At 42.8% G+C, this 26,354-nt stretch overlaps 1 protein-coding gene across 1 annotated transcript in view; it reads left to right on the forward strand.

Annotated features, from left to right (window-relative positions):
• ISCU (iron-sulfur cluster assembly enzyme) overlaps positions 1 to 16,525 on the forward strand; it is a 32,284-nt gene extending 15,759 nt beyond the window's left edge. The window contains exon 5 of the mRNA XM_073582581.1: positions 15,381 to 16,525. Within this exon, the coding sequence (XP_073438682.1) occupies positions 15,381 to 15,463 (83 nt within the window). The 3' untranslated portion in view covers positions 15,464 to 16,525. The remainder of the gene's footprint in view (positions 1 to 15,380) is intronic.
• The last annotated feature ends 9,829 nt before the right edge of the window (positions 16,526 to 26,354 follow it).

Here is a 26,354-nt window from a genome sequence, read left to right on the forward strand (position 1 = left end):
ATTGCTTTTCTCAGGGTAGTGACTGGGAAAGCTATGTCTCTATTGGGATCAATGACAGCCTGCATGCCAGCGGTACAGTGGGCGCAAAGCCATTCTCGAAACCTACAGTGAGAAATATTAGACGCAGACGTTTCCCTACACGGGAATTTAGACAGGCAATTAAACATCTCGCCAAACACAGTACACTCCTTAACATGGTGGGCAGATCCAGTCAATCTGACCAAGGGGGTTCCTTGGGCATTACCAGCGACAAAGATCCTAACCACAGATGCAAGGCCCTGGGGGTGGGGTGCACATCTAGGCAGTCAGGTGGCGCAAGGGGCCTGGACTCAGGAAGAGAGTCAGCTTCCTCAAACATGACGGAGTTGCTGGCAGTAAAGCTAGCTCTCATTCATTTTCTGGATTCACTTCGCTCCCAACACATAAGGGTCTTCTCAGACAACCAGGTAGTGGTAGCATATCTAAACCACCAGGGGGGCACCAGTTCCCGAGCACTAATGGAGGTAACAAAATCCATCTTCCACCTAGCGGAACACAATCTAGAATCTCTGACAGCCCTCCACATAAAAGATTCGGAAAAGCGGACTTCCTAAGCAGAACACGCCTAAAACAAGGGGAGTGGGAACTAAACCAGTTTAGTCTTCAACCAGATTGTGAAACTCTGGGGCCGGCCAGTAATAGACTTATTTACGAACAGTCAGAACCAGAAGTTGGAAACCTTCTGCTCGATCGATCCCCGAGGGGGCCCAGTAGCTCTAGACGCCTTCACGATACCCTGGGATTATCATCTGGCGTACGCTTTCCTGCCAAGATCTCTCATTCCCTTAGTACTGAGGAAAATACGGGGGGAACAAAGCGATGGTAATTGTAATAGTGCCCTTCTGGCCTCGGAGAATATGGTTTTCCTGTCACAGACCCCTGGGTTCTACCAGAAACTCCAGACCTCCTATCCCAGGGACCAGTGTATCACCCCCATATAAAAAACTTACACATGACAGCTTGGCTTTTGAGAGGGAACTCCTAAGCAGTAGTGGCTTCTTGTCAAACTTGGTATCCACGCTACTACAAAGCAGAAAGCCAGTAACCACAAAAGCATATGGGAAAGTATGGAAAAAATTCATGTCAGTATCAGGCTCTGACCCAACGGGTAAAATCCCAATAGACAAAATTCTAGAATTCCTACAGAAGGGGTTGGAAAAGGGGCTAGGGGGCCTTAAAAGTACAAGTAGCGGCCTTGGGAGCTTTGTATAACCATGACTTAGCCAAAAATCGGTGGGTTATGATATTTATTAGAGCCTGAAGTAGATCCAGGCCGTACCCTCCCCGGATCTAAACCTAGGGCTAAACGCACTAATCAAATCTCCCTTCGAACCCTTAGTGGAGGCTCCCTTAAAAACATTGTCCCTCAAGACCTCCCTCCTCGTAGCCTTAACCTCTGCCCGCCGCATTAGTGATGTGCAAGCTTTATCTGCCGACTTACCCTTCACTCAACTACTGGATGATAGGCCAGGTCGGTTCTGAGAATTACCCTATCACCCCAAGGTTTCGTCACAGTTTCATAGGACCCAGGAGATCTCCTTACCCTCCTTCTGTCCCAATCCCAAAAACAAAGCCGAAGAGGTACTACACACTATAGATGTAAAAAGGTGCCTGGTCCAATACTTGACAACCACAAGAGAGTTTAGGAAGGATAGGGCTCTGTTTGTTTTCAGGGTCCACGGAAGGGGCAAAAAGCATCGAAAGCCACACTAGCGAGATGGATAAGAGAGGCCATTACCCTATCCTACTCCTCTTGCGGGGCGGCCATCCCAGAGGACGGAAGGACCCATTCAACCAGGGCAGTGGCGTCATCCTGGGCGGAGAAAGCCGGCGCTTCAATAGACCAGATATGTAGAGCTACCACTTGGTCTTCCCCCTCTACATTTTTCAGACATTACCGTCTAGACTTGACCTCCTCCTCAGATCTCACCTTTGGGAAAAGGGTTCTGAAGGCGGTGGTCCCTCCCTAGATGTACAATCTTTGTAATTCTCTCCGTTGTGCCGTCATGGGGGAAAGAGAAAATCTTAGTTACTTACTGATAACGGTATTTCTCTGATCCCATGACGGCACCCGTACATCCCCTCCCTTTCACACACCGGTGTGCACATTAGAGTGAGTTAGTTAGCTTTAGTAACTTAGCCACGCGGTGCCTATTAAGCTAAATTTGATTAATTTTGGATTTTTATATAACCAATTGAGTTGCAGCTGAAAGTTCTGAGTAATGCTCTGTAAACCAACTGATTTGGGAGAGAGGTACCGCCTTTTTCACCTGTAGGTTTCCTGTCCCTGAGGGCGGATCCCTCTCTTCGTGGTGCCGTCATGGAATCGGAGAAATACCGTTATCGGTAAGTAACTACGATTTTTGGACCCACGTTGGACGATATCCTGGATAAAGCAGGGTATAAAAAGATTCTTTCCTGTCCTCTCCAGGCAATCCTATAAACGGCCCTTTCCGAGTAGGAGATTTATTCAGAGGAAACCCCCAGGATAAAGTGGGAAAGATAGAAGGGGTAGAGGCAAGGGGTTCATGTTCAACAGGGGGCCCATCGACAATAAATAGCAATCCCAATGAGGATTTTCCCCAGGTGGGGGGAGGTTATCTTTCTTTCTCCCGACCTAAGAAAAAATAACCAACAGTGCATGGATTTTGAACTTGATAAATCGGGCCTAAAACTGGGTTTCCATTCTTCGTCAGGGAAAGCTACATGAGGTAGCAATACGTGTAGGGATGGTCTATGTAGCCCTACATTAAGCACCTGGTAAGTATGTTATTCCTTGACTCATACAGCATGTTAATCAAATATTTTTGGAGTGATACAAGGTGCTTACATAGGACAGCATGGCAAGCTGTGACTTTCTATACTCTTGGGCGATATCCTTTCTACCTTTCTATCTATTATGTTGACATGTTTGTATTTATATGCAAGATGTTTGTAGCTTTTTTTCTTCACATCTCAATGGTATAAAATTCTGTGACACACCCGTGGTGTCAATATGATCACTGCATCTCTAGATGAATTCATTGAGAGGTGTAATTTGTAAAATGGGGTCACTTATAGGGAGTTTTGTTGTTCTGGCACTCATGGCCTCTCCCAGTGAGTCATGGCACCTGCAAACCATAACAGCAAAATCTGGCGCTCCTTGCCTTCTGAGCTTTGCACTGTGCCTGAAAAATATTCCCGATTTACATATAGGGTGTTTGCGCCCTCAGGAAAAAATGAACTTCAGTTTGTTTAAAAAATGCTCTATTTGCCCTCAGAAAAATTAAAAACAGCATTTTTGTGAGGAAAATGTGATTTTTATTATTTTCATGGCTCAACGTTATAAACTTCTGTGAAGCACCTGGGGGTTTAAGGTGCTTACCATGCATCTAAACACATTCCTTGAGGGGTCTATTTTCCAAATTGGGGTCACTTGTGGGCATATCAAGGGCTCTTCTCCAAATGGGACATGACGTCTGCTAATGATTCTAGGAAATCTTACGTTCAAAAAGTCAAATGACGCGCCTTCCCTTTTGGGCTTTGCAGTGTGCTCAAACAGTGGTTTTATCCTTCTTATAGCGTGTCAGCGTACTCCAGAAGAAATTGCACAACAAATTGGTGCAATTTTTCCTGTTACCCTTATGAAAATGCAATATTTCGTGCTGAAAATATATTTGTGGGGAATTTTTTTTCTCCTTCGCCTCATTGGGGGACAAAGAGACTGTGGGTGTATGCTTCTGCCGCTAGGAGGCTGACACTAAGTGAAAAAAAGTTAGCTCCTCCTCCACAGTATACACCCTCACCCCTATTGCGGGCAGAAATCAGTTTTTTTTGCTTAGTGTCCATGGAGGCACACGTCTGATTTTTCTCCAGACTTTTTTCCTCTTTTTCCTATGAAGATGTGACAGGGGCAACGGATCCTATTGAAAAGGTTCGATTTCCCCAAACCAACAACGGGCGAGCACGTGAGAGTGTTGCCTCCACGTATCCTCTCCCGCGTTGTGGGACACAATGCCGGACTTAGCCCTGACCACCCCTAGGTATTGAAACCATGGGCTGTACAGAGGCACAAGACTAGTCCGTGCGGCCCCCACTGCTCCACCAATGCTTAGACTGCGGTGTTGCAAGGTGGCGGACGGTCCCTTTCCTCACCCCCTGAAGGGGCTAGATGGAGCTAGGGTGCCTGCACCGTCCTATTATATATATATATATTATTTTTTATTATTTTTTTTTTTATCAAAAAGTTTTTGTTCCAAAATTATGCTGATGTAAAGACATGTGGGAAATGTTATTTATTAACTATTTTGTGACATATCTCTGATTTTAAGGGCATGATAATTCAAAGTTTGAAAATTGCAACATTTTCCAAATTTTCTCCAAATTTCCGTTTTTTTCACAAACGCAAGTCATACCGAAGAAATTTTGCCACTATCTTGAAGTACGATATGTCATGAAAAAACAATCTCAGAATCACCGGGATCCCTTGAAGCATTCGAGAGTTATAACCTCATAAAGTGACAGTGGTCAGAATTTCAAAAATTGTCCCGGTCATTAACGTGCAAACCACCTTCGGGGGGTAAAGGCGTTAATAGTCCCCTTAGGCCTCTTTCACACTTCAGTCTTTTGATGTCAGTTGAAATCCGCCCTTTTAAAAAAAAAAAAAAAAACAGGTCCGTTCTTTTTTTTTTTTCCCCTCATAGACTTGCATTAGCGACTGATTGCAACGGATGGCTGTCCGTTTCATCCGTCATTTGACGGATCCATCGGAATTTCAGCGTCCATCATCTGGAGTAGACGTACTTTGTAACGTTTTGGTTTTTTTTTGGTCTGCGTTGAAAAGACAGATCGCGACGGATCCTGCGCCGTTCGTCTTTGGCTATAATGGAAGCCTGTGAGCACAGGATCTGTCGCTGTCCGTCAAAAAACAGAATCCAGTGACGGATTCCGTCTTTTGAAAATGAGCATGCCCGGAAGATTTTCTCTTGTCTTTATTTTATCTCCTACGGCTGCATTTTCCATTCTGGAATAAAAAACTTTTTTTCTTTCTTTTTCTTTCTCTCTTTTTCTTTCTCTCTTTTTCTTTCTCTCTTTTTCTTTCTCTTTTTCTTTCTCTCTTTTTCTTTCTCTTTTTCTTTCTCTTTCTTTCTTTTTCTTTCTCTCTTTTTCTTTCTTTCTCTCTTTTTCTTTCTCTCTCTTTCTTTCTCTCTCTTTCTTTCTCTCTTTCTTTCTCTCTCTTTCTTTCTTTCTCTCTTTCTTTCTCTCTTTTTCTTTCTCTCTTTTTCTTTCTCTCTTTTTCTTTCTCTCTTTTTCTTTCTCTCTTTTTCTTTCTCTCTTTTTCTTTCTCTCTTTTTCTTTCTCTCTTTTTCTTTCTCTCTTTTTCTTTCTCTCTTTTTCTTTCTCTCTTTTTCTTTCTCTCTTTTTCTTTCTCTCTTTTTCTTTCTCTCTTTTTCTTTCTCTCTTTTTCTTTCTCTCTTTTTCTTTCTCTCTTTTTCTTTCTCTCTTTTTCTTTCTCTCTTTTTCTTTCTCTTTCTTTCTCTTTCTTTTTCTTTCTTTCTCTTTCTTTCTCTTTCTTTCTCTTTCTTTCTCTTTCTTTCTCTTTCTTTCTCTTTCTTTCTCTTTCTTTCTCTTTCTTTCTCTTTCTTTCTCTTTCTTTCTCTTTCTTTCTCTTTCTTTCTCTTTCTTTCTCTTTCTTTCTCTTTCTTTCTTTCTCTTTCTTTCTTTCTCTTTCTTTCTTTCTCTTTCTTTCTTTCTTTCTCTTTCTTTCTTTCTCTTTCTTTCTTTCTCTTTCTTTCTCTTTCTTTCTCTTTCTTTCTCTTTCTTTCTCTTTCTTTCTCTTTCTTTCTCTTTCTTTCTTTCTCTTTCTTTCTCTTTCTTTCTCTTTCTTTCTCTCTTTTTCTTTCTTTCTCTTTCTTTCTCTTTCTTTCTCTTTCTTTCTCTTTCTTTCTCTTTCTTTCTCTTTCTTTCTCTTTCTTTCTCTTTCTTTCTCTTTCTTTCTCTTTCTTTCTCTTTCTTTCTCTTTCTTTCTCTTTCTTTCTCTTTCTTTCTTTCTCTTTCTTTCTTTCTCTTTCTTTCTTTCTCTTTCTTTCTTTCTTTCTCTTTCTTTCTTTCTCTTTCTTTCTCTTTCTTTCTCTTTCTTTCTCTTTCTTTCTCTTTCTTTCTCTTTCTTTCTCTTTCTTTCTTTCTCTTTCTTTCTCTTTCTTTCTCTTTCTTTCTCTTTCTTTCCTCTTTCTTTCTCTTTCTTTCTTTCTCTTTCTTTCTCTTTCTTTCTCTTTCTTTCTTTCTCTTTCTTTCTTTCTCTTTCTTTCTCTTTCTTTCTCTTTCTTTCTCTTTCTTTCTCTTTCTTTCTCTTTCTTTCTCTCTCTTTCTTTCTCTTTCTTTCTCTTTCTTTCTCTTTCTTTCTCTTTCTTTCTCTTTCTTTCTCTTTCTTTCTCTTTCTTTCTCTTTCTTTCTCTTTCTTTCTCTTTCTTTCTCTTTCTTTCTCTTTCTTTCTCTTTCTTTCTCTTTCTTTCTCTTTCTTTCTCTTTCTTTCTCTTTCTTTCTCTTTCTTTCTCTTTCTTTCTTTCTCTTTCTTTCTCTCTTTTCTGTGAAAGAGGCCTTAGGAGACTTGAAGCTGCGATTGTCCATTCACCTGTGCTATACATAACGGTAATAGCAGAAATCGTGTTCTTGGAACGCCGGCCAAGAGTGTTTACAGGAGTACCGTAATGACAGGCACAGGAGTTTTCTGCAGACCCTTGGCTGTCAAGATAACCCATCAGCCCCCAACGATCATGTGACAGAGGCGCCAATGGGTGGTATTAATGATGTGCTTCGGGACGGCATGTATTAAATCCTGCTGTCAGAGATTTTCAGATTGTGGCTGATAAAGGCACATGACAGCTGATTAAATCCGCTATCATGTGCTGTGAAAGATGTGGGCTCAGCATGTGAGCCCGCATCAAAGGCAGGGAAGTCATATGATGTAAATATAGGTCATATGTCATTAATGGGTTAATAAAGAGTTTTATTGACCAAAACATTGCTAAAAAATTCAGTTTTTCTTATTGCTTTCTATGGGTGGTATAAAAATGCTGCAAACAGTTTACAAAACAAGGGCGTGCATGAGATTTCTGAAATTTCTTAGCTTTGCTGGTACTGCAAAATACTGCATGTGAGCATAGCCTTAGTTTACTTTCAGTGGCTGAAAATTAAGGAAAATATATTAATGCATGCCAGAGAGTTAGTAGATTTACCTCAATGGACCCAAAATGTCTGTTATAAGACCCTATGTCGGCGAGACCGCTACGTCATCAGAGGTCATTCGCACACTGTGCTTGACAAGTGTGATCAACCTGTCAATCACTCTTCCAAGCGATGCTTCAAATTGCTTGGAAAAATGCAAGCATTCTGCAAGCTAAAAACTCTTGTTTTGCGGAAACACGCATGCGAATTCCGCATGCGTTTTACCCGCGGTGGGGAGTTGCGGAAATGCGGACAATTCCGGAGCATTCCTGCAATGTGGGCACATAGCCATAATGTAGAATAGGACAATTCTCCTCCTTTAAAGTGAATCTGTCAGCAGGACTTTGCTAAGGAAACTGCAGACATTGACAGTGTTAAACTGATTAAAAATGATATTTGGGGTGAAGAAATCCTTCTTGTGGTTCTTTTCAGTTAATGATATGCCCGTGCTCCAGGGCAGGACTGTATGCAGAGACTTATCTTCCTGCTGTAAGCCTGAGAAACCAAGGAAAGACCTGCCCACAGGGCGCCCTAAAGCAGTCTGTGTTCCTTTAACAGAAATTATAAAAAAAATAATTTTATGTACCTCCTATAGGATGTCATTCCTAATAATGACCTGTAGGTGGTACTCTATACTTCTTAACAAGCTCCTCACCCATTGCTCATAAGCACTGACCATGCTCGTTTTGCCAACTCTTCCCATTCACCTTCTGAAGGTTTGTAACCAACAAGTATTTTCTATGTGAGAGCTGCCATGTCAGCCTACCTTTCTCTCTCATATGATGCAATGTCCTTCTGATACCCTAACTAAGCTGTAACATATTTGTATCGTTCATAAACTTGCTCTCCCATTTATAATAAGTGAGCAGACAAGTGTATTAAGCCCCCCCGTCACACACAGCGATCTCACCAGTGAGATCGCTGTGTGCGACACTTATCAGCGATTGGCCTCCCTGCCGGGTATCGCTGATCGTGTTCGAATGGCCTGGACATTTTTTTGATCGTTGTTCTCCCGCTGGCCAGCACGCATCACTGCGTGTGGCAGGTGGGAGACCAGAGATCGAGCTGGAGCTGGTAACCAAGGTAAACATCGGGTTTCTAAGCGGCGCTTAGAATTCTGATGTGTACATTAGATACCAGCGCACTGGTGCAGCGAGCTGGTAACCAAGGTAAACATCGGGTTTCTAAGCGCCGCGCAGCGCTTAGAAACCCGATGTTTTCCTTGGTTACCAGCTCCCTGCACCAGCGCGCTGGTATCTTAACGTACACTGCTGGTAACTAAGCGGCGTGCGTCGCTTGTTATCCGCGTGTCGATGTCCTGATCTCTGCTGAGATCTGCTTGTTTGGCAGCTCACCAGCGATCATGTAGCGACACACCAGCGATCCTGACAAGCTCATATCATTGTCGGGATCGCTGGTGAGTCTCTGTGTGATGGGGCCCATAGAAGCAGGAAAAAAACAGATGGTGAGAGAGATGTCTGTCTCAATGTCACACCGATGCTGATTATTGCAGCAGATTTTGCTCCATCAAAAGCATGTTTCCTGGCAGGAAAAAATGCTGCTTAAAAATGTGCATTTTTGACGAGTTTTTTTTTTTCTTCTCACTTGAATGGTTGGAAGACGTTGCTAAACTGCATGGAAACAAAATAAGCATTTTCATGAGATTTCAGAAATCCCATTGATTTCACTAGTGCAATAAAACGCATTTTTTTCACGACAGAGACTCGCAGAAGAAACACGCTGTGGGGAAACAAAAAACCCAAACGTGTGAATAATCTATAAGTATGAAGTATCAATTACTAGATTGCAAATGAAAACTACCAACCTTACGTAATTTTGAGTCTAAAGGGGGGTTTTACACATGGCGATATCGCTATAACGTCACCGATTTTGTGACGTTATAGCGATATCGCTATGTGTGATACCTACGACCGGCTCCCCCGCTGTCTGTTGCTCATCGCGCGGCTCCATTTCTCGTCGTCCGCTTCCTTCTGGGCTTCCTGCTGGCGCCGACGAGTGACGCGTGGAGGCGGGCGGGAGGACGTCAGGATCGCTGTGTGTGAAAGGTGAGTATCGTCGCTGCTGCATCGCTGTGAGATCTGCCTGTGTGAAAGCTCACTAGCGATCATTTAGCGATGCACCAGCGATCCTGACCGGGTCGGATCGCTGGTGCATCGCTAAATGTAAAAGGGCCTTAAGGCCTGTTTCACACATCCGTTTTTTAGCTCAGTTGAAATGCGTCAAAATGGCGGAAAACTGATCTGTTGGCAGATTGAAACAAACGGGTGTCAGCGGACCGTTATTTTGGCGGATCCGGAAAAGGCAGAAATTTTGAGAGAGAGAGATTTTTTCAGCCGCCAGAACTGAGTTTAGGGTTAAATTTCCGGCTGAGTCAATTCCTCCAGGCATGCGCACTGTGAAATGCGGATCCGGCCGGCCAAAAACCGTTTCATTGTCCGGGCAAGTCGGCGGACGCCAAAGTTTTGGCGGATCCGTATAAAAACGGATCCAACGGATGACAATCCGTCAAGATCCGCCGGTAATGCAACTCAATGGGGAAAAAAAACGGATCCGCCAAAAGAAATGGCGGATCCATTTTTTTTTAGCAAAACGGCGGATTTTGACTACTGGTGACAGACGGATGTGTGAAAGAGTCCTTATATGGCTTAGTAATCGGGTAGTATGGTAGCTCACATTAAGTACACAAATGTCAGGGCCCACTCTTGCATTTGAGTATTACACACTGATTCAGGGCTTCTTCACACTGTTTTAAATGGAAAATAAGGCACAAAGTCACATGTATTTCACGGTGTTTTTTGCAAATCTCTTTGGACATTTCTCCTAGAGTCCTTCACCCCAGACGATTTTCCGTGTTTTTGTTTTCCTCCCTTTCTTGTAAGAGCCATAACTTGTTTTATTTTTCCGTCCACACAGCCGTATGAGGCCTTGTATTTTGCAGAACAAATTGTACTTTTGAATTACATACAGTGGGTACGGAAAGTATTCAGACCCCTTTAAATTTTTCACTCTTTGTTTCATGGCAGCCATTTGGTCAATTCAAAAAAGTTCATTTTTTTTTCTCACTAATGTACACTCTGCACCCCATCTTGACTGAAGAAAAAAACAAATATAGATATTTTTGTATTTTTGCAAGTTTATTAAAAAAGAAAAATTGAAATATCACATGGTCATAAGTATTCAGACTCTTTGCTCAGTATTGAGTAGAAGCACACTTTTGAGCTAGTATAGCCATGAGTGTTCTTGGGAATGATGCAACAAGTTTTTCACACCTGGGCTTGGGGATCTTCTGCCATTCTTCCTTGCAGATCCTCTCCAGTTCCGTCAGGTTGGATGGTGATTTTTGGTGGACAGCCATTTTCAGGTCTCTCCAGAGATGCTCAATTGGGTTTAGGTCAGGGCTCTGGCTGGGCCAGTCAAGAATGGTCACAGAGTTGTTGTGAAGCCACTCCTTTGTTGTTTTAGCTGTGTGCTTAGGGTCACTGTCTTGTTGGAAGGTGAACCTTCGGCCAAGTCTGAGGTCCAGAGCACTCTGGAAGAGGTTTTCATCCAGGATATCTCTGTACTTGGCTGCATTCATGTTTCCTTTAATTGCAACCAGTCGTCCTGTCCCTGCAGCTGAAAAACACCCCTATAGCATGATGCTGCCACCACCTTGTTTCACTGTTGGGATTGTATTGGGCTGGTGATGAGCAGTGTGTACCGCTTAGCATTATCACCAAAAGTTCTATCTTTCTCTTATCAGACCAGAGAATCTTATTTCTCATAGTCTGAGTCTATCATGTGTTTTTGTTAGCAAACTCTATGCAGGCTTTCATATTCCTGGCACTGAGGAGAGGCTTCTGCCGAGCCACTATGCCATAAAGGCCCAACTGGTGGAGGGCTGCAGAAATGGTTGTCTTTTTGAGGAACTTTCTCCCATTTCCCTACTGCATCTGTGGAGCTCAGCCACAGTGATCTGGGGGTTCTTCTTTACCTCTCTCACCAAGGCTCTTCTCCCACGATTGCTCAGTTTGGCTGGATGGCCAGGTCTAGGAAGACTTCTGGTGGTCCCAAACTTCTTCCATTTAAGGATTATGGAGGCCACTGTGCTCTTAAGAACCTTGAGTGCAACATAAATTCTTTTGTAACCTTGGCCACATCTGTGTCTTGCCACAATTCTGTCTCTGAGCTCCTCGGCCATTTCCTTTGACCTCATGATTCTCATTTGGTCTGACATGCACTGTGAGCTGTAAGGTCTTATATAGACAGGTGTGCCTTTCCAAATCAAGTCCTATCAGTTTAATTAAACACAGCTCGACTCCAAAAAAGGAGTACAACCATCTCAAGGAGGATCACAAGGAAATGGGACAGCATGTGACTTAAATATGAGTGTCTGAGCAAAGGGTCTGAATATTTATGATCATGTGATATTTCAGTTTTTCTTTTTTAATAAATTTGCAAAAAATTTCTGCTTTTTTTTTTTTTCAGTCAAGGTGGGGTGCAGAGTGTACATTAATAATAAAAAATGAACTTTTTTGAATTTACCAAATGGCTGCGATGAAACAGTGAAAAATTTAAAGGGGTCTGAATACTTTCCGTACCCACTGTAATTTTATCAAATGATGCACTGGAAAGCCGGGGAAAAAATTGCAAGTGTGTGGAAATTGAACAATTGTCATTTGGGTTTTTTATTTACCATGTTCACAGTATGGTAAAACAGACCAGACAATGTTTCTCCTGGTAAGTACAAGTATGCAGACACCAAATATGATTAGGGTTTTTTTATTATTGTTAATAATAATAATAATTAATAATATTATTTGAATGGTGGTGAAAAAAATAATTTGTGTGTGTATATGTATGTATGTATGTGTGTGTATATATATATATATATATATATATATATATATATATATATATATATATATATATATATATATATATATAGTACCGTATATACTCACGTATAAGCTGAGATTTTCAGCCCATTTTTTGGGGCTGAAAGTCGCCCTCTTGGCTTATACGCGAGTCGAGTCATATACGCCAGGGGGTGTCGGATCATACTTGGCCCCCCCGGCGCATATCTGCAGCCCCCCCGCTTCTCCCACGGTCTCCCTTCAGCCGTCACGTGGTACCGCTCATTAAAGTCATGAATATGTGCATATTCATGACTATAATGAGCGGTACCACGTGACCGCTGAAGGAAGGAAGAGTTGCCGGAGACCGCGCCAGGAGGAGGTAAGTATATGCAGTATTCACCTGTCCCCATTCCAGCGCTGCTTGCCGCTGTCTGCCACATCCTTGGTCAGTGATGTTCAGGCAGCAGAGGGCGTGATGACGTGGTTAGTGCGCGCCGCGCCCTCTGCCTGAAGAGTCACTGACAGAGGACCCGGCAGACAGCGGCGAGTAGTGATGGATCGGGGACAGGTGAATATCTCAGGTGCTGGGGGTGAGTGTCCATTTTTTTTTTTTTTTGTATTTGCAGCAGCAGCATATTGGGCATAATCTATGGAGCATCTTATGGGGCATTATCTATGGAACATCTTATGGGGGCATTATCTATGGAGCATTTTATGGGGGCATAATCTGTGTACAGTTCTGGTCTCCGGTGTATAAGAAAGACATAGCTGAACTGGAGCGGGTGCAGAGAAGAGCGACCAAGGTTATTAGGGAACTAGGGGGGGTCTGCAATACCAAGACAGGTTATTACACTTGGGGTTATTTAGTTTGGAGAATCGAAGGCTTAGGGGTGATCTTATTACAATGTATAAATATATGCGGGGACAATACCAAGACCTTTCTAATGATCTTTTTACTCTTAGACCTGTGACAGGGACAAGGGGGCATCCTCTACGTCTGGAGGAAAGAAGGTTTAAGCATACTCACAGACGCGGATTCTTTACTGTAAGAGCAGTGAGACTATGGAACTCTCTGCCATATGATGTTGTAATGAGTGATTCCCTACTAAAATTTAAGATGGGACTGGATGCCTTTCTTGAAAAGTATAATATTACAGGGTATATACACTAGTTTCCTTAATATTGCGTTGATCCAGGGAGCTAGTCTGATTGCCGTATGTGGAGTCGGGAAGGAATTTTTTTCCCCAATGTGAAGCTTACTGTTTGCCACATGGTTTTTTTTGCCTTCCTCTGGATCAACATGTTAGGGCAAGTTAGGATAGGATATGGGTTGAACTTGATGGACTTAAAGTCTCCCTTCAACCTTAATAACTATGTTACTATGTTATGGAGCATTTTATGGGGGCATAATCTATGGAGCATCTTATGGGGCATATTCGATGGAGCATGTTACGGGGGCATAATCTATGGAGCATTTTATGGAGCATCATATGGGGCATATATATCTATGGAGCATCTTATGGGCCCATTATTAACCTTTGTGCAGCATTATATGGGGCATATTTTGTATGGAGCATCTTATAAGGCCATCATGAACTGTACGGAGCATTATATGGGGCTCCTGATTCAATATGGATATTCAAAAACATTTAACCTACTGATATCTCAATTAATTTTACTTTTATTGGTATCTATTTTATTTTTGAAATGTACCTGTAGCTGCTGCATTTTCCATCCTATATGTAAACCGAATCAAAGAAAAACCCAAATTTTGGTCAAAAAATGTATATAAAAATTAAATAAGATATATGAATAATAAAAAAGTCATAAAACAGATATACGATTAAAATACCTTTATTGAGTAATAGTAAAACGAATACATATAAAAAAAAAAAAAAAAATGTGTGCTCAAAAGAATTTTATATACACCTATATAGGTTAATAAAGCACGGCGTTCCCCATTAATAAATAACTAGATTTTATCCCTCTATACATTGGCTCCTTAAAAAAGTGACATAAAATATATGGAGACCATATAGGCTCAAACAAGTGTCTGTGCATAGAACCATGTGGTGATGCAAAACAATCAACAAGGAGAGAAACCAATGTGATGGTATAAAGTGCAAAAAATGCAAATTCCAAAAATAAATAAAAGAGTGAGTGTAGGGGAAAGGAGGGAAGAATAGAGGGTATATACCTTGGAGGAACGCTGCTGGATGAGCTACACACGCCCGACGTACGTTTCGGAATGAATCCTTCGTCAGGGGATTTTCCATCCTAGGCTAATATGCGAGTCAATAAGTTTTCCCAGTTTTTTTGTGTCAAAATTAGGGTGGTCAGCTTATAATTGAATATATACGGTAATTGTTGCGTTTTTATTTTATATTTTTTTTGTTAAAGTTTACCAGTCAGATTTTTTTTTTCTTTAAACTTAAATATTGGCCTAACTAATTCTTGCAATGGGTTTACTTTAAAAAAAAAAAAAAATGTTTACAATTTGGTCTTTGTGGGCTATTTTCCTGTGCATATTTCTATCAGCCGAACATGTTAATTGAGAATCCATCAGTGAGCTTGGTCTGATAGTTTGTAATTATCTGGGGGGGTTTTGTGCACATTTATGATCTCAGACATCAAAATTGAGTTGTTTATGGTCATAAATCATCTGAGAAAAACTCAAAACGTGCAAGATAAGGCTTACAGACTCTCTGATAGAACAAGCTGACTGATGGATTCTTAGTTAACTCCTTCAGTAGCCAGAAAATTTGCAAGAAAACAGAGCCTCCAACTGTAACATAATGCAAAATTTTTCATGAAACACTGTTAGGCTGTGTGCACACGATGCAGATTTGCAGCGGTTCCGCAGCGGATTTTACCGCGCAGAAACGTTGCATTTCTGCATTGTGATGTACAGTAGCCTTAAAATCAATGTAAAAAAAAAGCTGTACAGACGCTGCGGATTTTTCCGCGCGGTTTTCCCACGGTACAAAATCCGCAGCATGTTACTACTTTTGTGCGGTTTTCCATCTCCCCTGTCACCAAATCCGCAGGGGGGAAAACCGCATGAAAAATGGAAGAAATCCGCAGGAAAAATGCAGGTCATTTGACCTGCGGATTTCTTCCATTCTGCGCGGAAAAATCCGCAGGGCCAAAAAGTATGTCTGCACTCAGCCTTACAGAAGTTATTAGCAATATTCACACATTTGGTTAAAAAAATACACAAGTGTTGGATCAGTCTTACTGATTTCCTGATTAAGATCTGTTTCATTTTTTTTTTTCCAGTGCTAGCAGAAGATGCAATCAGAGCTGCCTTGGCGGACTACAGACTGAAGCAAGACAAAGAGGAGGCAGCAGCCAGCGGCTAGTGTCTGTCCGCTCATCCAATGTGACGCTTTGTAATGCCGTTCTCCTAGGATATAGGGCATGCCTTTTACCATTAGAACAGCAGACTTGATGATACGCACAATAATACAGCAGCTTGTCCAACTGTGTGAATGTTCTCTCTGTAACTGTGATTTCTGTCTGTTTGCAAAACACACTCTTAGAATAAGTCTTGAGTATTGGTCTTGATTGTGACCCAAGTGTACTGATTCTGTTCAAAAACAGTAGTATACAATGTGTGTAAAACACGGCAACTACTTCTGAATATGTATCTTAAGACAGGTCCTCCTCCCTCACTTTTTAGTATGTACGGTAGTTTAATTTAATGTTACAAATGGTCACATTAAACCAGTATTAATATTTTTATGTTCTCGTGCTGCACACACTTCTCTATGTATGTGGAGTACATGAGAATGTAATATCTGTGTGTAAGAAGCGACTCAGTTCTATGTACATAACGTGTACATTAAAATAGCATGGGAGCGGGAACTATGAAAAGTGATGAAACTCTGGAGCGTTTGTTGTAGACCTATACTTAACAAAAAGAGCCTACCATGGAGTAGTCTCACAAATTGATGGCTTACCGTAGACCTTAAAGGAAGGCACAATGTTAAGCTGATCTGGATTACTTTTATTTTCTTAGATTCATAACGCTACACCAAACATCCCTGTGTGAACCTGACTTTAAGATAATTGAAAACACATTAACATTGCCATGTGATTTTCTACAGAAGATTTGCTTTCATCTGAAATACATCTTCCTTTCTTACTTTAGATTTAAAATGTCACAAGTGTTGTGGTCTGAGATTGTGTGAGGTTTGTTTTTCTTCGTTATTATTTTCAGAGACAGATATGGACTCTAAGGAAGCTGTTGATCCAAAGTGAAAACTGAAATATATATATAATTTTTTTTTTCTTGCAGATGAAAAGGGGCTTAATCCAAGCTTCGTAGTTTTATATGTAGTGTATAGTATAAGCAAGGAAACTTGGTCACCTGCTTTTCCTTACTGTATATATTTCATATTAAAAATAAAATGTTAAATCAATTTTTGGTTTGGAATTCTTTCAGCTGCTATGAAGGCTTTTATGAAGATGTGAACATAGCCCAATACATTGGTTCATAACAATTCATTAGTGGTTTTAAGCAAACATTTTTACATATGGAGAAGGGGGCAAAATTATCTACATATCTTCACCCATACTCTTCAAGTTTTCAATAGCATACATTTGTAAGTTGAATGCTGCTTTTTAGTACCACAAGTAAATGTGTGAATATTCTGTTTATTTTGTGTTATCCGATCATCCACCATATCAGGAATGCAAGAAGAAATTGAAGATAAGGCTAAAAGCTCTCTGCCCATCTCCATTCTCAAGTTAAGCTATGGTCAGGAGGTTCCCCTCCCTACAGTGTCAGACTGCGCCTGGGCTGTGGAACAGTTCTCTTGCCCCGATACTGATTGTTCCTTGTCTGTTCATGAACGGGATCTACAGAGGTCTAATGTGCTACTGCTGGGGAGACGTGTCCTGTCAGTACTGAGCCCTTCGCTGCCCATCGCATATTCCCTAGTCTACTGGAGCCCTCAGATTGCAGGATGAGAAGTTGGCATTTTGTGGTACATGATCACACAGCATGGAGCCATGGTGGCAATCCAAGGAGTCCTCTATGGTGGTCATGGAAGACTCCAAGAATAGAATTACTAACTAGAATGAAGGGCCCGTCACACTAAGCGATATCGCTAGCAATATCGCTATAACGTCACTGGTTTTGTGACGTAGCAGCGATATTGTTAGCGATATCGCTGTGTGTGATACCTCCGACCGGCTACCCCGCTGGTTATCGCTGATCGCACGAGAACGGCCTGGGCGGTTTCTCGTCGTCAGCTTCCTGCTGAGCTTCCAGCTGTGGCGACGCGTGGACACGGGCGGGAGGACGTCAGGATCGCCGCGTCTGACAGGTAAGTAACGACCCCCGACCCCTGTTATATCGCTGGTGAGATCTGCCTGTTTGGCAGCTCACTAGCGACCACTTAGCGATGCACCAGCGATCCTGACTGGGTCATATCGTCTGGATCACTGGTGCATCGCTAAGGCTGTGTGCACACGCTGCGGATTTTGCTGCGGTTCCGCAGCGGTTTTGGCCGCTGCGGACCCGCAGCAGTTTTTGCTGCGGTGTACAGTACCATGATTCACTATGGGAATAAAAAACCGCAATGCAGATGGTGCTGAATTTTCCGCGCTGATTATCTGCGGTTTTCAATCCGCAGAAAGAATTGACATGACAATTCTTTCTGCAGATTCCCCTGCGGTTTGCCATCTCCGTTGAGGAGATGAAAAACCGCAGTGCAATCCGCAGGTAAAACCGCAGGTATTTTGACCTGCGGATTTTACAAAATCCACGCTGATGAATCCGCACCTAATCCGCAGCGTGTGCACACAGCCTAAGTGTGACAGTACCTTGAGGGGCTAAAGCCTAGTCTGCCATGTCGGCTAATAGCCACAGACAGATTTTACACCTACTCTACCCAGGTAGCTGCTTTGATAGCTTTACACGTGCATTCAATCGAGGTCCCAAGTCAGAATCTGCCTGCATGTAAAGTCAAACCAACAATTTGTAAACAGAACGGTTACACTACTCAAGTTTGTTTGAATGTGGACTTGGGTAAGTGTGCAAATCCATTCATTTTTCTGCATTGCAGAAGGGTGCAATATCTCTGCTGTAAGAGCTAGCATGTAAAACAGGTGAGACTATGGTAGGCTGCCTCTTTTACTCAAGAACTGAAACGTTTGAACAGTAGCCTATCTGGGGGAAAAAAGTGTATATAAAATTTGGTGCTTTTTTGCATGCTTCTTGTGTTCGACAATTGGCGCTGTACATCTCAATACCAACCACTCAAGCGAGATGATACTTAGAGGTAACGTGCTCACCATACCCTATGTTGTTGTAACTAAATTTAATTCTTTTAATTATTACATTTTGGCTCTCAGTGAGCAGCATTCCAAGGAAGATGAACCATAACCATTGAATCCATAGGATTGAGTGAATATTGTGGTAATTCAACTCACGTGGTGGTATACGGAGGTAGACAATAGGAGCACAGTCTCTTTAAATCTTTGGTTCGTTTATTATGCCGCATAAACCAACAAGAAGGGAAAATAAACAGCCCTTCAGGCTAAAACAGGAAAACAACACAGTCCATACGTATGCGGCTAACATCCCGCTCTGGAGCAACGCAGGTTCAGTCTATATTCACGATACAAATGCTACTGGAGAATCCTCTATCCAGTCTTGCTGACCAAAGATTGCCTCTAGAGCCCAGGACTGTGACTCTTCCCCCATGTGACTAACCACATGATTGTGACCTCACACTGGTCCTGTTAGTACACAACGCATGCAGGTGGAGATGAAGTGAACATTCTCCCACCCGCCCTATGAATGTCCAAATAAAACCAGCCCATTACCCAACTTTAATTTTAATTCTCACAACCTCGTAGTGTGCTAGCTAAGTGCCAGAATTAGCACATCTTAGACATGCTCCTTTTCTGGGATGGCTGAGAGCTGATGTTTTTAGCTTGGGGGGGGGGGCAGTATCCATGGCCCTTTCCTAGGCTATTAATATCAGCCCACAGCTGTCTGCATAGCCTTTGCTTGTTATTAATTATAGGGGGACCCTACATCATTTTCTTTTTTAGGGTCCCCCATTTTAATAGCTAGTAAATGTAAAAGTATACAGTTGTGAGCTGATATTAATAGCCTGGGAAACTCCATGGGTATTACCCCCTTCCCAGGCTATAAACATCGGCCCCCAGCCGTCAGCTTTCCCTCTGATGGTTACGAAAATTATGTGGGAGTTCACGCCATTTTTTTCAGAAAAATAATTATTTCTAAACACTGTTTTTCGGTGATTACTTTGTATCTCCATTCATACTCCACCCACACACACACAAATGATACACCATTTGAAAGATAAACTTGCCCCCTTCAGCAAGAAAATAGCCACATATCCACGATTTGATAAAAAAATACAGTTTAAACATTAATTTTCATAAACCTGCAATAAGGAAAAATGACTTGCAGGTGGCACCACACTACCACAAAGCTGCTTACAGACATCACAAACAAATCCAAACATTTGCCTTGGGGGCTTTCCAGGTTGTCGATCTACTTGCCCAGCTGATTTCTGGCAAATTGGAGGATTGAACACTTCACTGTAGGTGAGTCACATATGCAAACACATTTGTAAACATGCACTGCCTATTGAATCGCACACTTGCTCCGGTCATACTCCATTCACAAAAACAAATGATACACCATTTGAAAGGTCAAATGACCTGCAGGTGGCAGCACACTACCCCAAAGCACACTACCGCAAAGCTGCTTACAAACATCACAAACAAATCCAAACATTTGCCTTGGGGTCTTTCCAGCTTGCCCAGCCTATTTCAGGCACATTGGAGGATTGCACACTTCACTGCAGGTGAGTCACATATGCAAACATTTGTAAACATGCACTGCTTTTTCGGTGATTACTTCGCCCCACACACACATGGTTAGTCACATATGCAAACACATTTGTAAACGTGCACTGCTTTTTCACTGATTACTTCGCCCCACACACACAAATGATACACCATTCGAAAGGTAAAATTGCCACATTCAGCAAGAAAAGAGCCAAACAAACCACACATTTACGATGCCATCACTAAATACAGTTTAAACATTCATTTTCATAAACCTGCAGAAAGAAACAATGACCTGCAGTTTATTTTAGCTGTGTGCTTAGAGTCATTGTCTTGTTGGAATGTGAACCTTCGACCAAGTCTGAGGTCCAGAGCACTCTGGAACAGGTTTTCATCCAGGATATTTCTGTACTTGGTCGCATTCATGTTTCCTTCAATTGCAACCAGTCGTCCTGTTACTGCAGTTCTACAGTTGGAAAACACCCCCATAGCATGATGATGCCACCACCATGTTTCACTGTTGGGATTGTATTGGGCAGGTGATGAGCAGTGCCTGGTTTTCTCCACACAAACCGCTTAAAATTATCACCAAAAAGTTCTATCTTCATCTCATCAGACCAGAGAATCTTATTTCTCATAGTCTGGGAGTCCTTCATGTGTTTTTTAGCAAACTATGAGGGATTTCATATGTCTTGCAATGAGGAGAGGCTTCCATCGGGCCACTCTGCCATAAAAGCCCGACTGGTGGAAGGCTGCAGTTATAGTTGACTTTGTGGAACTTTCTCCCATCTCCCTACTGCATCTCTGTAGCTCAGCCACAGTGATCTGGGGGTGGTTCTTTACCGCTCACCATGGCTCTTCTCCCACGATTGCTCAGATTGGCTGGACGGCCAGGTCTAGGAAGACTTCTGGTGGTCCCAAACTTCTTCCATTTAAGGATTACGGAGGCCACTGTGCTCTTAAGAACCTTGAGTGCAACATAAATTATTTTGTAACCTTGGCCAGATCTGTACCTTGCCACAATTCTGTCTCTGAGCTCCTTGGCCAGTTGCTTTGACCTCATGATTCTCATTTGGTCTGACATGCACTGTGAGCTGTAAGGTCTTATATAGACAGGTGTGTGCCTTCCCAAATCAAGTGCTATCAGTTTAATTAAACACAGCTCGACTCCAAAAAAGGAGTAAAAACCATCTCAAGGAGGATCACAAGGAAATGGGACAGCATGTGACTTAAATATGAGTGTCTGAGCAAAGGGTCTGAATATTTATAACCATGTACTATTTCAGTTTTTCTTTTTTAATAAATTGGTAAAAATTTCTAAAATTTCTTGGGTGTTTTCGTCAAGATGGGGTGTAGAGTGCACATTAATGAGAAAAAAAGTGAACGTTTTTGAATTTACCAAATGGCTGCAATGAAACAAAGAGAAAAATTTAAAGGGGTCTGAATACCTTCCGTACCCACTGTATATCTATTCTATTCTAACCTGTCACTCTGATTTTACTGTACGTGGCACATTCATTGCCGGCTTTTATTCTATCTATATATATAGTCAAGGAAATAATTATTTGATCCCTTGCTGATTTTGTAAGTTTGCCCACTGACAAAGAAATGAACAGTCTATAATTTTAAGGGTAGGTTAATTTTAATATTGAGAGATAGAATATCAAAAATAAAATCCATTAAATCACATTTTAGAAATTATATAAATTTATTTGCATTTTGCAGTGAGAAATAAGTATTTGATCCCCTACCAACCATTCAGTTCTGGCTCCTACTGACCAGTTAGACGCTCCTAATCAACTCGTTACCTGCATTAAAGACAGCTGTCTTAGGGTGGTTACATATTAGCATTTCAAGGCGCAGCGACGGTGTGTGCACGGCCGCCGCTAAGCCCCGCCCCTGCCGTGCCTCCTCCGGTAGCTCCGCCTACCGGCGCATGACGCTGCATGCGTCCTGCGTTCCCTATCTTTATCGCTGGGGACGCAGGCCGTGTGCAGTATGCATTTGGCGGCGCATGCGTCCTTTTGACGGTGCACCGACCAGCACAAAACGCAAGCTGTTGCAATTTGGTTGCACTCGGCACACCGTCAAAAGGAAGCATGCGCCGCCAAACGCATACTGCGTACGACCTGCGTCCCCAGCGATAAAGATAGGGGACACAGGATGCATGCAGCGTCATGCGCCGTAGGCAGAGCTACCGGAGGAGGTGCGGCAGGGGGCGGGGCTTAGCAGCGGCCGTGCGCAGGCCGTCGCTGCGCCCTGAAACACTAATGTGAAACCACCCTTACATAGTCACCTTTTTAAAAGACTCCTGTCCACAGACTCTAACTTCTACAACATGGGCAAGACCAAAGAGCTTTCTAAGGATGTCAGGGACAAGATCATAGACCTGTACATAGCTGGTGTGGGCTACAAAACTATATGTAAGGCGCTGGGTGAGAAGGAGACAACTGTTGGTGCAATAGTAAGAAAATGGAAGAAATACTGTCAATCGACATCGATCTGGGGCACCATGCAAAATCTCACCTCGTGAGGTATCCTTGATTATGAGGAAGGTGAGAGATCAGCCTAAAACTACACTGGGGGAACATTTTAATGATCTTGAGGCAACTGGGACCACAATCACCAAAAAAACCATTGGTAACACATTACGCCGTAATGGTTTAAAATCCTGCAGTGCCAGCAAGGTACTCCTGCTCAAGAAGGCACATGTGTAGGCCCGTATGAGGTATACCAATGAACACCTGGATGATTCTGTGAGTGATAGGGAGAAGGTGCTGTGGTCAGATGAGACAAAAATTGAGCTCTTTGGCATTAGCTCACCGTTTTTGGAGGCAGAGAAATGCTGCCTATTGCCCAAAGAACACCGTTCCCACTGTCAAGCATGGAGATGGAAACATTATGTTTTGGGGATGTTTCTCTGCTAAGGGCACATGACTATTTCACCACCTCAATGGGAGAATAGATGGAGCCATGTACCGTAAAATTATGAGTGACAACCTCCTTCCCTCCGCCAGGACATTAAAAATGGGTCGTGACTGGGTCTTCCAGCAAGACAATGGCACAAAACATACAGCCAAGGCAACAAAGGAGTGTCTCTAAAAGAAGCACATTGTAGTCATGGAGTGGCCTAGCCAGTCTCCAGACCTTAATCCCATAGAAAACTTAAGGAGGGAGTTGAAGTTCCGAGTTGCCAAGCGACAGCCTCAGAATCTTAAAGGGAATCCGTCACCCATTTTTTGTGATATGATGTAAAGATATTCAATTTAGTGTCACATAAGCATTATAGCAGTACTTTTGATACCCCCTGACTCCCCACCTTTGATGCATAAATACCATTTTTAGCTCTCCTGCGGTGTATGTAAATCTCCAGATTTGTTGGAATTTTTTTTTATCCATTTTCACAGATAAACGTTGTAAAATTCTGTGAAGATTCTGGGGGTTAAAAATGCTCACCACACATTTAGATAAATTCCTTGAGGAGTCTAGTTTCCAAAATGAGGTCACTTGTGGGGGGTTTTCACCTTTCTGACACACCAGGGGATCTACAAATATGACATGACACCCGCACACAATTAGGCCAGTTTCACATGTCCAGATAATTCCGTTACCGGAAAAATCGGTACCGGAGCTATCCGTGTCCGTGTGGACATGTGGTACCTCCGTGTGGCACACGTGTGGCAACCGTGTGCCGCATCAGGATCACACGAACGGCCACCGGGAAGAAGCGGCTACTGCAAGCGCTGTTCCCGGCGGCTTGTGCTGACCGTGGCTGTGATTGAATGAAAACCCGACGTGGGGTCCCCCTCATTTTCTGAACCAACCAGACGAAACTTACAGCTGGGAGCTGCAGACCTCAGCTGTCAGCTTCAGCAAGGTTGGTTGTGAAGAATAGAGGGGTTCCCACGCTGTTTTTTTAAATTATTTAAATAAATAATTTAAAAAACCGTTGTGGGGTCGCCTCTATTTTTGACAACCAACCTTGATGAAGCTGACAGCTGAGGGCTCAATGTCTCAATGACGTGTATATATATATATATATATATATATATATATCTGTATTCTATGTGTATATATCTATTCTTTCGTTTGTGTTTTAACCTGTCATTGGGCTCCATTATATGTCCATTTGCAAGCCGCCGACAAAATCTCGCCAGTCGAATGTCAAACGGATGTCACACGGACGCTCAGATGCAAGAAAATCGCATCCTCGTGGTGAGGAACAATCAGAGGACAAGGTATAATAGAAACAATTGCACCAATTTTGCATGTTTGACCCACTCTGGGTTTTGGCTTACAAATACTGATGTGAAATACTGACTAAATACTGATAGTGTGGCCGTAGTCTTACCCTGATTACAACTATAGTGGCGCACCTTTGTAGAAATCGCAGGAACTCGGGATGTTTTCACGGACAGGAGACAGATCAAGGGTTAACAGGATTTTATTAACAGCAAGGAAATCGTTTGTGCCTACTGCTATGGGGATGTATAACAACTCACTAAGGGTGAAAGACGGCTACGACCTAGGGCTGGCGCACTAAGGGAAATGATCAGAGATTTGTGTACCTTTGTTTGTTACGTATTGTGGTTAGTCATGTGCAGGATCTGTGTCTAGTAATTACTCTATGTAATGCTGTTTGTAATGTAAAGTAGTAATGCTGTTCGTAATGTTTTGTTTGTAATGCTGTTGTAACGCTGCTGTGATACCATAATTTCCCTCTGGATCAATAAAGTGCATGGTATCGTATATGCTCCACGCAGGGAGTAGCAGAGCACGGAGGGGTTGTAGTAGGAAAAGGACGGGAAAGGGAGTTTGGACGGGGTAGGACAGGGACGAACGAAAGTTCAGAAGAAAAAAAGGAAAACTTATCAGTCTGTAGTTCTCTTGTACGCGGTGTCTCGGTACTCCACAGTGGCACGTAATGTCCAGGAGATGTCTGTAGAGGACCGGGTTCCAATACACGGTGCAGGAGAACAGTCTCTGAAGGACGAATGGAGCTCTCGTACACAGGAACTCCACACGCTGTGCTATTCCAGTAGAAGTTACCACCGGAGTGAGGCTTCACTCTGCGGTGTATTGTCAACTTGGCTAAAGGGCTCTGGCCTAGTCACTTGCAGCTTAGAGTGGGACGAGAGTGTCACAGTATCTGGTCTGGTCTGCGAGTCCCCTCCTGGCACGGAGGATAGCAGGGGAGAGGCTGTCAGTTGACTACTTGCAGCGGACCTGTACACAGTTGTACCATCAGGTCGGCCTGTGCTCACATAGTGTTCCACCTTTACGCCTGTCACTGTGCCGAACTGCCTGCTTCGGTTTCCCGCCTGCACTCTGTCCCTTTTAACCCTGCTCCACCTACCTCAGTCACATGCCAGGGACGGTCCCTCTCAGGAAGTCTTCTCCCCGGCAACACGGGTGACAGTCCCAGCAGTTCCGGAACCGGAATGATAGAGGTACCCCCGATCTTGTTCTTCCTCCTACACGTTAATAGTGGATGTAGGAGAACCTCAGCAGATGACCTTGCTGTTAGTAATAAAAATTTCTATGCAAACACCATACTGATATTACAGCCATATGGTGACATATAGTGCTAGATACCAGACCTGCAGAACATATAGGAGATTACAGTTACAACTGGTGTTCTTTCTGATGGAATCGTTCACTTTTCCCGTCTTTTCCATCTGGCCCAAACCGACATGGCAACTTCTCCAGCCAGGACTCAGCTGCAGAGATTGCATCAAAGACACGTCTGATTTCTCACATTTCAGGCAGTATCTCCATTTATCCCCACCCTGCACAAACTCCTTATCCTGATAATGCCCTCTGTGTGGCTTTTTGACAGCCACAATAACCGGAGTGCCCTATAAAAATAAGTGCCCACGTAAGATTTAATAATATTCTGACTCTCCCCCCTGTACAACTCCCCTCTACACAGTATAATGCACCCACACAGCATACTGATCCCTTAGTAGCCCGCAAACTGTTTGATGGCTTCAACACTGTATTATGGCCCCCACACTGTATAAAGACCAAACATTAGCTCCCACACTTCATGGTGCCCCCTCACTGTAATCCCCACACTTTATGATGGCCCTATAAATAACCTCCACATAGTATAATGCATCCCATAGTCCTCTATATAGTATACTGGATTTCTCATAGGCCTCTTTAAAGTATAATATATTCCAGATAGTCCTCCATATAGTATAATGCATCCCATAGTCCTCCATATAGTATAATGCACTCCCCAAAGGCCTCCATATAGTATAATGCACTCCCGATAGGTCTCCACAGGGGCGTAACTACTGAGGTCGCAGGGGTCTCCGCTGCGACGGGGCCCCGGAGTTGTTAGGGGCCCGCCCAGTCCAGCAAAGAAGCAGCCGGCTTCATGTGGGACCTGGGCTTCGATCACATCCTGCG

The sequence above is a fragment of the Dendrobates tinctorius genome, unplaced genomic scaffold, assembly GCF_039654945.1.
Source record: "Dendrobates tinctorius isolate UK_male_01 unplaced genomic scaffold, ASM3965494v1 ptg000073l, whole genome shotgun sequence".
Taxonomy (NCBI): Eukaryota; Metazoa; Chordata; class Amphibia; order Anura; family Dendrobatidae; genus Dendrobates; species Dendrobates tinctorius.